The 14,361-nt window shown below is 41.0% G+C and overlaps 1 protein-coding gene across 1 annotated transcript in view; it reads left to right on the top strand.

Moving 5' to 3' along the window:
- The window catches only part of CCNC (cyclin C), a 23,284-nt gene extending 8,923 nt beyond the window's left edge, over window positions 1–14,361 (top strand). Inside the window, exons 6-12 of the mRNA XM_084625081.1 lie at window positions 1,434–1,489; window positions 4,486–4,521; window positions 9,068–9,159; window positions 10,976–11,043; window positions 11,432–11,511; window positions 13,302–13,420; window positions 14,169–14,361. Of these exons, the coding sequence (XP_084481207.1) occupies window positions 1,434–1,489; window positions 4,486–4,521; window positions 9,068–9,159; window positions 10,976–11,043; window positions 11,432–11,511; window positions 13,302–13,420; window positions 14,169–14,223 (506 nt within the window). The 3' untranslated portion in view covers window positions 14,224–14,361. The remainder of the gene's footprint in view (window positions 1–1,433; window positions 1,490–4,485; window positions 4,522–9,067; window positions 9,160–10,975; window positions 11,044–11,431; window positions 11,512–13,301; window positions 13,421–14,168) is intronic.

The following is a 14,361-nucleotide window of genomic DNA, read 5'->3' as shown; positions in this document are numbered from 1 at the left end:
CCACTGTTCTTGGGAGCGCACATTGAGAGGGAGGACAATGCACAGGTGGCTTTTTCTTCAACCTCACTTTTGTATGTCTGTCTTCTGCCTGTGCCTCTGTTAGCAGAGCTTCTTCAGCAGCACAGGTTCAGCGGATTGGTATAGGACTTTGGAGAGGAGGGGAAAAAAGAGTTGAGTGGAAAAAATAGGAGATGCATAAAAGGAAACTAACAAAAAGGAAGACCTGCTAGTTAATTGAGACAGTTTGGTCCTTTGCACTTTGCGCAGTTGCTAGAGGCACTGAGGAGGCAGTGTACACTTCCCCTTGGGGAGAAGGCACCTTCAATTGATCTCTAGCAACCTCTTCACTCTACCCCTGCAGTTGAGTGCAGGAACAGCTCAATAGGGCGATGGCTCCAGCATGCTTTGGAAATCAAATCTTTTCCCCACAACTCTCCCAAAAAAAATTGGGATTCTTTTACCCCTACTTGCCTGAAAAAGCGTGGTGAGGAGATCTTTTCTGCCCAACTTCAGAGTCAATTAAAGAGCCATGATGAAAGGACTGTCCACTGATGGTGAACTGTAGTCTTGTTTCTGTTTGACACAGAGCAGTATAATTGACCTGCAACTGGGTCTGTTCCTAAAACTTGGCTTGGTCAAGCTATATTCTCCTCCACTTCTAATGCTGTTTTTCTCAGACAGTGGTATACACAGGGTTCTCTTTTTAAAATTATTATAGAATTGTATTGTTTACATTAGTTTTTGGCTTCTTTACATTGTATATTGTTTCTTGTGTAAATTAAAAACAAGTAAATGAAGTTGCAGTAGTTTTCTGAATAAATAGTCCACATAATCATTGAGCAGTTCATTATTGTTTTTAATCTATTGAACAACTCAAAATTAAAATTACTCTTTTAATTTGAAACTAAAATTTCCATCTAGTGGTGTGATCCTACAGACAAAATTCACATGGAAGTATATGGAATGTGCATACATACCTAAGGACTTCAGGTTCAACCCTTTAGTTGTTCAGAGGGCTAGATCCTCCTCCTACTGATGTCAATGGTATAGTAAACTTCAGCCAGAATCAGGCCCTAAATTACTGTCTCTCAGTATTACAGGGAACACTGTCTGCTCAGAAAATGTTAATTGTTGTCCATTTTGTTCAGAGGGGGAGTTTCTAAAATAGGTTTAAAAATGCATGATCTGACAGAACTGACAGTCTTTATTCAAATAATACTTCATCTTTCAGGAATTAAACCACTGAGTTATACAATTGAGTTAATTCTCCTCTTCCAAGTAGGATTGTTCTTTATGTATAGCAGTAGATCGTTAGTGGCCAGATAAGAGGGTTTGAGGCTCTACATGCTGAAGAACTAATAGAAATAAGTAAAGAAGAATATTTGATTTAATTTTGTCATTATTTTTAATATATCAATCTCTTTTTACTACAGTGAAAACTAGGTTTTCTTATGCCTTTCCGAAGGAGTTTCCTTATAGGATGAATCATGTAAGTATGATATAACTCTAACGAATAAATACATAGACAAGCATGTGTGAGCAGGAATAAATTGTATGTCCTTCTTTGAGTGCTTGCTCATGTCCATTCAACTTAGGTGTGTGTGCTCGCCACATGCACAAGTTGAATGGGCATGAGCAACACATCTCGAAGAACACCAGTTACGGAAAAGGTAACTGTCTTTTTCTTACAGGTGGAACAGCTCTGTATCATAAATAAATCACAAATAAATAAATACCTACCAAATTCACGGCCATGAAAAATGCTTCACGGACAGTGAAATCTGGTCTTTTGTGAGCTTTTACCCTCTACTATACTGAATTCATGGGAGAGACCAGCATTTCTCAAATTGGGGGGCCTGACCCAAAGGGGAGTTTCAGGGAGGGTCGCAAGGTTATTTTAGGGAGGTTGTGGTATTGCCACCCTTACTTCTGCACTGCCTTCAGAACTGGATGGCTGGAGAGCAGCAGCTGTTGACTGGGTGCCCAATTCTGAAGACGGCGCCCCCACCCCAGCAGCAGCGCAGAAGTCAGGGTGGCAATACCATCCCATCCCACCCTTACTTCTGCACTGCTGCTTTCAGAGTTGGGTGGCCAGAGAGTGGCAGCTGCTTACTGTGGGCCCAGCAGGCAGCAGTGCAGAAGTAAGGATGGCAATACCATACCACAACTTCTGCGCTGCTGGTGGTGGTGGCGGCTCTGCCTTCAGAGCTGGGCTCCCAGCCAGCAGCCACTGCTCTCCAGCTGCCCAGCTCTGAAGGCAGCGCTGCTACCAGCAGCAACGCAGAAGTAGGGGTGGCAGTACCACACCCCGCCCCCCCCCTCCCCACACACAACCCTGGGTCAGGACCTCTGTAATTGCAACACTGAAATTTCTGATTTCAATAGCTGAAATCATGAAATTTACAATTTTTAAAATCCTATGACCCTGAAGTTGACCAAAAATGACCATGAATTTGGTAGGACCCTAATCATTAATTTAGTGACCTGACTTGTGCGATTCTGGCTCTGCATGAATATTTAGCTCCTTTGCCTTTTTATTTAATTCATATGGCTACAACATATTGACTGTTTTATAAATGTAATGCATTGTACTATTTTGTAACGAGAGGCAATTAAATCTCAATTTGGGGCCCAACTGAGTGAAAATTGCACCAGGCAATCCTTTGGAAACAAGTTTTTTTTCAGGTCTTCCATGGAAAAGTAAGACATATTTTTTGTTAAGTAATTTCTAAGCAATATAGTTTCACTGTTGTTTCAAGGTTATTTCAAGCTGTTCACAATTAACTTTGAATTAGTTGTAGGGAAACTTTCTTTGGGTAACCCATGTCCATGCTTGCAGTTTCTTTATGAAAGAGTTACTTGTTGTATCACCTACTTTCCTTAAATTAGTAGAGAGAGAAATATTATAAAGGGAAGAGAGAAATAAAGTGGGACTGAATAAAATAGCAGTAATTATACAGCAGTTGGTTACTAAGTACACTGCTCCAGAGTAGATCAAAGTAATTCCAATTCCTGGGATACTCACCAGGCCTACACATGGGAACAGTTGGCTCATGTTAAATGTTTTTTATTTTTGTCCCCAATATTTAATCTGTAGTAAAAATCTGTCCCTCTTTCTACAACTCTTATTTAGACTTAAGAAATTTCCAAGTGTTGTGAAGGCAATATCTTTGGTAATGAAGCCTCACAATAATGAGGGGATTGGTACAGATTTTATTAATGTAATATATTTATTTCAAATTTACTTCCTTTTAGCTTTTACTATCATATTCCCAAAGGCAAAGCATGTCTCCTTACAGTCTTGGTAACTGTGATATATAATAAGAGACTACTAAATTCTAATCTCAATATAATTTTTCATTTTCATTTTTACTGCTCTCCAGCAGAGCTGGCCAGCCCAATGTTATATATTAATTCTTCTTTAGATCTTGATGTAGATCCCTGGGGGCAATGCTGTGCTGCTATTTTAGGATCAAACTCAAAGCCACATAAAAGTATAATATTGAACAGCACTGCTATTCTGGTTCTTGTTGAGTCAGCATTCAGTTTATAGAATTGTATGATACATCAAGGATTGGTTACATGGAACCAATACCATGGGAAACTTCAGCATACCCAATCTCTTAGTAGATACCTCTGAAATTACTTATTGGTAATAAAATATGTGATTGGAGGCTGGTAACTGACGTTCCTATTTGCCACATAATTGTATTAGAAATGTTAAATGTCTTCTAGTTTAGTGTAATACAGTTAGTGCCATCATTATAGTTTCATAGCCTTTCTTAATATACAGGAAAATATTGCTTGCTTTAACTAAACAAATGCAGTCTAGTCCCCTTCTTATGATGCTAAGCCATCATCCTGAGTCTTGAATATGAGATATCTTGTCTTGATGTCTATAATTTATCAGAATATTTTAGTAACATTTTATACTCTAATATCCTATACATCTGTCAATATCCCAGATATCCTTTTCATTTCATTTCAGTCTTTGCTGTAAGGGTAGAGAAACTAAATCTACACAGGCGCAAGTGTCCTCAACTGTTTTTAACCTCCAATGAAGTTGGGGGCACTCAACCCCTTGAAAGATCCGTCCCCATGTGAACAAAGCAGCATAAGTACTGTAAATGAAATAGTCCACAGAACATATTCATAGAACAGTTAAATGAGAATACTTAAGTACACAGCAATGACAGAAAAAAAAACTGTCCTTAGAAGTGGAGTGGTTATTAAAATGATGAGACAGTTGACTAGCTAAAGATTATTTCTGTTGAGATATTTCTTAATTGGTTTGTAGTGTTTCTATAAAAAAAAATTTGGAATTGGTGAAAGCGCTGTGGAATGACTGGGGTTTCTTGCGCAATTCGTAGTATATAGGAATTCTTGTATGTAAAAAAATGTATTAGTCTGGATGCTGACTAACCCTGTATTCTCTTTCCTGTTAAGAGAAAATTGTTGCTTAATTATATTTTTAATTCTTTGCAGATATTAGAATGTGAATTCTATCTTTTAGAATTAATGGTAGGTGTCTTTCTTTCTCTTACTACCAGATTAGTTTATTTTTACGGAAATAATATGTATGGAGCTGCCATTTGTTTGTTCAACCTGAGTTTCATTGTTGAGGTTCTTATTGTCCCCTTTTCTCAATTAACTTTTGTGTTTTCGAATATGTGGAGGTTAGCGACCCCCTGTATATAGGTTGCTTACCATTTTGCACTGTAAAGATTCTAGTGATCATTTTTGAAAAACTCGAATATTTCCATTATGTGCAGAAGGACTCTAAAATTTAACAGGGTGAAGACCCTAGGGTTGGAGATAGAGATGTATCTTTTGTACCAAGAAATTCTGTTCAAGTTTGGCTGAGAGAAACTTTTGAAAGTCACCATTTTCCTTTCAACTAAACTTTGGCAGTGTGCCAAAATAATAACTGAATGTGAACATTCAAATTCTCACAGTGCAAATCTGAAGATAAATTCATTAATATTTGTGAAGCATTCAGATATTAGAACATTAGTGTTCTAGAAAATACCACAAGGAAATTAATAATTATGTATTCATTGCAGGAGTTGGATGGTGTCCTGTTAAGACAGGGCCACAGTTGATAATGAAGATAAAAATAAATATTGAACATCTGCCTCATTCCCTGAACATTGTCCATTTTGTGCATTGAATGAGGCAGGGGTCCTGTGGAACGGTACAATCATGTAGTTAACTTTTTGTGCTCAAATAGTATGTGATCATGTAACTAGAGACTCTAGCATGATGCTGTGCAGGAGGCCGAATTAAGGTTGCATAGGGAACCTAAAATCTGACATTTCCTAACTTTTGAATGCCTAACTCTACAACCTAAATAATGTTGTTTTAACATAGGTTTTCAAATATGTAATTGTATACATTTGTAATGCTGCCACTACCTGTATCCAGTACTATAAAGCACTTAAACGTACCAAATACAGGTGAGCAGTTCTTGGACTTGCCAAAATGCTAAATAATTTATTTAGTGTCTGCATCTTCAGAGCATCACACCAGTATTTAGCTAACCTGAGTCTTTGTTAGGGTTGTTTGGGGGTTATCTTAATTTTTATAGTGGAGGAAGAGAAACTGAGGCAGGGAGATTAAGTGACTTGTCCCAGGCTGCAGAGGGAGTGGGCTCAGATAACTATTCTACACCTCAGATAACTAGTGCCAGAAAGAGGAGCCCTTTTAAATGCATGATAAGGATATGAAACATAGGTTAATTTTTGTAAATATGCAAGAACAAATAGGTTTCAGATTAACAACCGTGTTAGTCTGTATTCGCAAAAAGAAAAGGAGTACTTGTGGCACCTTAGAGATTAGTCAATTTATTTGAGCATAAGCTTTCGTGAGCTACAGCTCACTTCATCGGATGCATACTGTGAAAACTGCAGAAGACATTATATACACAGAGACCATGAAACAATACCTCCTCCCACCCCACTCTCCTGCTGGTAATAGCTTATCTAAAGTGATCACTCTCCTTACAATGTGTATGATAATCGAGTTGGGCCATTTCCAGCACAAATCCAGGTTTTCTCACCCTTCGCGCCCCCCCCCCCCCCAACTCACTCTCCTGCTGGTAATAGCCCATCCAAAGTGACCGCTCTCTTTACAATGTGTATGATAATCAAGGTGGGCCATTTCCAGCACAAATCCAGGTTTTCTCACCCCCGCCCCCTTTTTTCCAAAAACCACACACACAAACTCACTCTCCTGCTGGTAATAGTTTTTTTGTTTTAAGATATGAAGGTCGCTATCTTAAAACAAAAAACTTCAAATCCAGACTCCAGCGAGAAACTGCTGAATTGGAATTCATTTGCAAATTGGATACTATCAATTTAGGCTTAAATAGAGACTGGGAGTGGCTAAGTCATTATGCAAGGTAGCCTATTTCCCCTTGTGTTTTCCTACCCCCCCCTCCCCAGACGTTCTGGTTAAACTTGGATTTATGCTGGAAATGGCCCACCTTGATTATCATACACATTGTAAGGAGAGTGGTCAGTTTGGATGAGCTATTGCCAGCAGGAGAGTGAGTTTGTGTGTGTATGGAGGTAGGGGGTGAGGAAACTTGGATTTGTGCTGGAAATGGCCCACCTTGATTATCATGCACATTGTAGGGAGAGTGGTCACTTTGGATAAGCTATTAGCAGCAGGAGAGTGAGTTTGTGTGTGTGTGGGGGGGGGGGGGGGCGGAGGTTGAGAGAACCTGGATTTGTGCTGGAAATGGCCCAACTTGATTATCATACACATTGTAAGGAGAGTGATCACTTTAGATAAGCTATTACCAGCAGGAGAGTGGGGTGGGAGGAGGTATTGTTTCATGGTCTCTCTGTATATAATGTCTTCTGCAGTTTCCACAGTATGCATCCGATGAAGCGAGCTGTAGCTCACGAAAGCTTATGCTCAAATAAATTGGTTAGTCTCTAAGGTGCCACAAGTACTCCTTTTCTTTTCAAGAACAAATAGTTATTTTAACAATGTTTGAAGTTACTGCAGCAATGAGATGTCCCAAATTCCCTGTATTTGACTTTCGGTGTTTTTGTAACAGGAGAAATATTTCTTTTCTTGAGAAAGAGGTGTTTTGAATATTGGTGTTCTGTGCTGTGCTTAGGAACAGTCTCTGATCTTGAGAATTAATCAGACCTTAATTGCAACTGACTTTATTTACATGCATCTGACAAAGTGGGTATTCACCCACAAAAGCTTATGCTCCAATACGTCTTAGTCTATAAGGTGCCACAGGACTCTTTGTCGCTTTTACACATCCAGACTAACATGGCTACTCCTCTGATATTATTTACAGAAAGTTACTTTTTGTGACAATTAACATTTTTCCCCTGTAACAATGTACATGCAATATTTGATTTCAGCTTTTGTGTGTAGCACATATTCACTGACACAGCCCTCCAGTGTTGCATACCTATAACCAGTGATGAGCTGCCAAAATCTTAACAACCCGTTCCCTTCTCCCCCCACGAGGGGGACATTGCCCACCCCGGCCCCCCAGGACTCCTGCCCCATCCAACATCCCATGTTCCTTGATGCCCCCCCCCCCGGACCCCTGCCCCATCCACCCCGTCCCCTGACTGCCCCCAGAACCGGGCAGGAGGGTCTTGTGGGCCACCGTAGTGGGTGCCCACCCCGCCCCTAAGAGCCAGAGGGACCTGCTGGGGGCGAGGTGGGGAGTCCTGGTGGTGCTTACCTAGGGCAGCTCCCAGGCAGCATCCGGCAGGTTCCTCTGGCTCCTAGGGGCGGGGTAGTGTAGCGGCCGCTCCCCACTAATCACATCAAAAGCGGCTCCTTAGGCGCAGACTCCGTGGGTGCTCCGAGTCTGCAGCAGCCATGGGGAAAATTTGGTGGGTGCTCCCCACCCCGTGCCCGGCCCCAGCTCACCTCACCTCCACTCCGCCTCTGCCTCCTCCCCTGAATGCGCCACCCCGCTCTGCTTCTCCGCGCCCCCCTGGCTTCCCGCAAATCAGCTGTTCGCACAGGAAGCCTGGGAGGGCTGAGAAGCAGGTGGCGGCTTCGCACTCAGGCCCAGGGTGGCAGAGGTGAGCTGGAGCGGGGAGCAGTTCCCCTGCATGCCCCCAGGGTTACCTGCTGCAGCACAGGTGGCCCTCCTCGCGCCCCCCCGACCCCAGCTCACCTCCACCTCCCTGGGCCTGAGCACGTAGCTGCCGCTTGCTTCTCAGCCCCCTTCCCCTGCCAGCTTCCTGCGCGAACAGCTGATTCGTGGGAAGCCGGGGGGGGGGGGGGCGGAGAAGCAGAGCGGGGTGGCGTGTTCAGGGGAGGAGGCAAAGGCGGAGCGGAGGTGAGCTGAGGCCGGGCGTGGGGCGGAGAGCTGCCAGTGGTTGCTCTGCACCCACCAAATTTTCCCCTTGGGTGCTCCAGCCCTGGAGCACCCATGGAGTCTGCGCCTAAGGCGCCACTTTTGGCTGGTTGTTAAATTTAGAAGCCCTTTTAGAACCGGTTGTCCCTCACGGAACAACTGGTTCTAAAAGGGCTTCTAAATTTAACAACTGGTTCCAGCGAACCAGCTCCAGCGAACCAGCTCCAGCTCACCACTGCCTATAACTAGCTATTGTTGGGAGGCGAGGGGGGTCTTTGTTCTTCCTTGTACACTCCAACCTTAAGAGAGAGTAAGAAAATTCAGAGCTGTTTAGACTTTTAAAACCAGTGTCCGTTATTTGGCAAGCTTCTCTTGTATGGTATTATTTAGTGACAGACTCTTTTCTGGCAGCGTTCTGAATTTTCAGTTGGGAATTATGGGTTTGTAGGCAAATAAGGTTTCAGTGAGCTGAAGATGTGGCACTTTTCTTTTCCCTTAGAGAGGCAAAGGATGTTGACAGACTGGCAATCAGTCTATATAATGGTATTTTAGAGAGAGAGTGCTTCCCTCATTATCCCAGAATTAGGGTGTCATGATGCTAAAATATATAAAACTGAAAGGGGAGAAAAAAAGATTGTTAAATCAATGTTTATAATGCAAACTGATGACGGTGTATTTTCTATTAGAATTATAATTTGATTTTTTTAAACTTGTTTCTAGGATTGCTGTTTGATAGTGTATCATCCTTATAGACCTTTGCTCCAATATGTGCAGGATATGGGCCAAGAAGACATGCTGCTACCCCTCGCATGGTAATAAAGACAAAGGTTAATAATACTAGTGCATTCTTTCAGTAGGAAAGCTAACTTGAAAAAATAAACTTCAGAGATGGTCAAGTACAAGTTGGTTTGGCCATGTCTAAACACAAAGTGGCAGCAATTTATTGATGTACGTGTGTCTACACAGGGGTTGACGGTGTAACTATTCTGGTTTCAAACTGATTTTAAACTTGTGTGTAGACCAGAACTAGTGGCACGGTGCCTGCCCTGCTAAATAATGAACACTGAATAGAGATGCTCTTTCCCTGCTAATGTGAGAGCTTTTTGTTGTACCTTGTCATAGTAGAACATGTCAGAAGTAGTATACAGTTGATCTGTTCTTTTAGATCTGTGATTTTCAAACTTTTTAGGCTGCGTACCCCTTTCCAAATAATGTAGTCTACACCAAGTGCCTCCATCTGAGATAGGCAGAGTCAATGTGGGTGGGTGGGGGGTCACGGGCAGAAATCTGGAATGGCACTCCATTTAGCAATAGCTTCTAGAGGATTTCAAACTGAGGTGTGTGCCCCCCCCCCACAGAGACATGGAGGAAGATTCAGGGGGATGAGTAACGACGCTAGGCGGTTTGGGCCAGCCCTGCGCAGTGGGGCTCGGGGAGGGAGTGCCAGCTCCACCCCCTGACTCACTTCAGCAGGTCACCCACCTCTCGGGGTTGGGGGTGTGCAACCAAAAATGGTAACTCAAAGGTGGGGCTCAACTCATTGCAACCTCCCTCCCGACAGGCTGGGTGGCCCACTAAGGTGAGTCAGGCATGGAGGTGGTACTCCCTCCTCAAGCCCAGCAGTGAGGCGCTGGCCCAAGTCGCCTGGTATTGCCGCTCGCCCTCCCCCAGAACTTTTCTCAGTGCCCCCCATTATGGGTATGCTCCCCATAGTTTGATAACTTCTGTACTAAATAAAATGCATTGTCTGCCATTACAGGATTTTTCTTGTATACCCCATGATGAGAGCTTGTATACCCCTAGAGAGATTCATACCCCAGTTTGAAAACCACTGTTTAGATTAACAAAGCTTTCTTTTTAAAATAAAAATAAAATAGGCAATAAAAAATTTAGTCTGTCACTCTGGACTGTCTAGTAGAAGCCAAGAGCTCCTGAATTATAACTTATTATAATTTATTGTATATATTATTATTATATAACTAATTATAACTTAAACTCAGACATGGACTCCCTCCATAGCTTTGAACACACTACTTACTCTTTTTGCCCTTGTTTCCTCCTCCGTAAAACGAGGATTATAATACCTCACAGGAGAGCTGTGAGGATTGGTTGATGCTGACAATTTTATGATGCATCTTCAAAATATTTTGCAAAGCAACAATTTATTAGGAAGCAAAATATACTTCACATAGAGTGCTTAGAAGCAAACCATTACTATGATCACCTGGGAATGAATCAAAAGATTCAAGATTAGAAGTGTATGTACATGGATACATTTCAGAGTAGCAGCCATGTTAGTCTGTATCTGCAAAAAGAAAAGGAGGACTTGTGGCACCTTAGAGACTAACACATTTATTTGAGCATAAGCTTTTGTGAGCATAAGCTTTCCGATGAAGTGAGCTGTAGCTCACGAAAGCTTATGCTCAAATAAATGTGTTAGTCTCTAAGGTGCCACAAGTCCTCCTTTTCTTTTTACATGGATACAGATATTCATGATTTTCCCCACCTTTATTTCTGACTGTCTTAATGTAAACAAATTCCTCCTAACTTTTAAAATAGACAGTAACTTCTGAAGTAAAATGAGAATAAAGGTGAACAACAGAGTGTTTACTACTTTTGTTTGCACAGGAGGATAGTGAATGACACATATAGAACTGATCTTTGTCTACTGTACCCTCCCTTCATGATAGCCCTAGGTAGGTAATAAGTTCAACTATTTCACTGTATCTGAATGGTTTCATCTTTCATAGTGTTCCATGAATGGGCATTTCTTAGCAAATTCACTGTACTAAAGAATGTTGATTTGTTTATCCCCACCATCTCCTTCAATTAGCACTTCAGATGTTATTGATGGTGCAGTCATATGGCTTGAAAATCTTGCAAGAAACCGGAAAGCTTGATTGTGAGCTTAATCCTTGAAAACTATGTCTTGGAAGTGTTGTAGAATAGACAGTGGTAAAGGGAGGCAGAAACCCTCAATTATAAAGAAGGAAATAATAGTAGAAAATATATTCTGAAAATTAATCTTTTAACAAACTAATCTTTGTTCAGTAGACATGTCCCTACACTTATTTTACTTTGCAGCTTGCCTGCATGTGGCCTGTGTTGTCCAGCAGAAGGATGCAAGGCAGTGGTTTGCTGAGTTGTCTGTTGATATGGAGAAGGTATTTTTTTTCTTACTTGATACATACTGACTAGAAAGCTATGTCATTAATATTATAAATTGATATTTTGCTTGCCTATCATTTAGATTTATACTCTTGTTAGATGATACACACTATGCATTGTTAAACGTAGGCAGGAGTTGGATGGGAGACATCTCAAAAAACCCAGATATTTCAGAAAGAGGACTTGGTTATTCAGCGCATAGCACTCTGTCCGCTGAGCCAGTTGTCAAGCACAGAGTGCTTCTGGAGTTGTCATTTTTCAGATGAAACCTAAAACTGAGCTCTTGTTTAGTTGTGGTCATGAAATAGCCTATGGCATCTTTCACAAAATAAAGGTGTTAGCCCAAGCATTCTGGCCAAACTCCAGTGTGGGCAATTCTGCCTAATTCTTTCTGCAGTAGCAGTTGCTTACTCACCATTCTTATTTTTAATATAGCTGTTCTGTACTTTCCAAAATGTTTTACACACAGCAAATCTTTCTGGATGAAAAGTACTATGACCCCAATTAATTAAAGCACTTAAGCTTATGCTTTAGAGCTTTGCTGAACCAGGCTATATGAATTACACTTTTGGGCTTGACTGCACAGCACAGTTGCAGTGTGTTGTGCATACCAGTGTAAGGTAAAATGAGCTGAACACGACAGGGAGTACAGGGGGAAACTACTCTGTACCAAGGGGTGGTGCTATGTAGCTACCAAGTTACTCCTGCTGCTGAACATATTTGTGTGTATTTAGACTTCCCAGTTCTGATACGAATAACAGTCTAGGCTTAACAGTTCACATCACCAGACTCCTTAGTCAATTGTGACTGATTTCAGAGATGTGTGTTGCTTCCATGGTGCTTAATGCTTTATCTAAACTCAGGTTTTGTTTGTTTGTTTTGTTTGTTTTTACTATCTGCCAACATGAGAGCCATACATCACATGCAGTCCTTGCTTAGTAAAAATACTGCACTAGAAATTCATATTTGTAGAGGTTAGTAGGAAGAGAGGGGAGAGCTAAGATGGCCACAAAGCAAAAAAAAGTGGTATGAATAAAAAAAATTACAAGAGGTGAAAAAAATAAAAAATTGGTAGACAGTACTTTGGCAAACACAAGAGCAGCTGTGGGAAAGTTACAGTTCATAGGACAAAATACTTGTGCACTGGTCAGCCCCTTCCCTCCTTCAGGGTACCTAAACCAGTGGTTATGAAACCTTGGTCCACGGAACACCTGTGGTCTGCAGACCACTTGCTGGGTGATCCATGGTGAGCTGGCTGGTTATATGCTACTGCCTATCCTGTTTACCAGCTGCTAAATAGCCTTAAAAGAAGCTAAAAATACATAGCTAATATTATTTTTCCATGTAACAGGTGGGATGTTTAGTTTTTGATGGGGAGAAAAAAAAGTGGTTTGTGTAATTCTGAATGGGAGGCAAAGTGGCCCAAGAGACGCACTCTCTTTGCAGTATCCTAGAAATGCAGGGCTGGAAGGGGTCTCGAGACATCAAGTCCAGCCCTCTGTGCCTGAGGCAGAACATGTGAATCTAGACACCATCCCTGACAAGTGTTATGATGTAATTTACCCTAAGGAAAAGCTTTAGAACCCCTAAGCTCGACCAAGACCCTCTCAGCTATCTGTGGAAATAGTTAAGATTGCTAAATTGTTGAGACTGATGTGAAAGCCACTCTGATATAGAGAAAGCATCATATTTACATTTTGGTTGGTTGATGGCTACACATTTGTATCGGTAGTGATGAACACAGAACCACTATAGTATCTGATCTCAAATATCTCTTTCTAATTAGATTTTGGAAATAATCAGGGTCATTCTAAAACTGTATGAACAGTGGAAGAACTTTGATGAGAGGAAAGAAATGGCTACTATTCTTAGTAAGATGCCTAAACCGAAACCACCTCCAAACAGGTACTATAAAGTTTTTACTTTTCTTTTTTCATACCACTTCATATATTGTACAATGTCTTAAACTAGACACTTCCTCTTAAAACACAAGTGAATATTTCATTAGGGGCATAGTAAATACAGTATGTTTACAGTCCAGATCTTTCCATGATAGACTCACTCCTGTCTACTAGTTTGGGAGCCATGAAGAAGAATTGCTTCTGGTTGATGAGAATAGTTTTAAACATTTTATTGTTAGTTTTTCTGACTAAAGTCATTTAATGGGAACTTCGTTTACATGAGTTCACCATAACTAGGAAGGCCTGACTGCTCAGAACTGCATGTAAAATTTGCTCTTGTAGATACTGTGATTGGGTGTTGTGTAAATTGACAATCTGCACATGCAAATCACCACTAAGGTGCAAATATGTAAGCTTAATTATGGTAACTGCAGAAGTAAACTGGGTGCACAACTGGACATTTTTTTTGCATGTGCAATTTTGAAAATCAAGTCCTTCAAGTGCTGGCTGTTTTGCATGCTTTCTAGTGGAATTAATTTATTTAGACCTAGTTATCAAAACAGTGGGTTTTTGATTGCATAGAGTTAGGAAAGGCAAAAAAAAATGCTTTGAATTTTGTGTCTAAAGATTCTCTATTTCAAGAGGTTTTTAGTACTGTCTTCTATTGCACAATAGTTCTTCCTTTCTTAAAAGCTAGCAATGTAACTAATATACATTTTGTATCTGAAATATGTATTTCTCCCTCTAAACAGTGAAGGAGAACAGGGTCCAAATGGAAGTCAGAACTCCAGCTATAATCAGTCTTAAGACATTCCAAAGAACTTTATTATGGACCACTTTGGATCAAGACATACTGGGATCTTAATTGTGTTCATGAAATGGACAGAAGGTTTTAATAACGTCTTTGACAAAGAACTTGAAGAATAAATGGCTTGTTTCTATCAA

Source organism: Lepidochelys olivacea (genome assembly GCF_965140295.1).
Source record: "Lepidochelys olivacea isolate rLepOli2 genome assembly, chromosome: 3".
NCBI classification, from domain to species: domain Eukaryota; kingdom Metazoa; phylum Chordata; order Testudines; family Cheloniidae; genus Lepidochelys; species Lepidochelys olivacea.
Note: the sequence above shows the minus strand (reverse complement) of the source record. Positions and strands in the feature narration are given on the sequence as shown.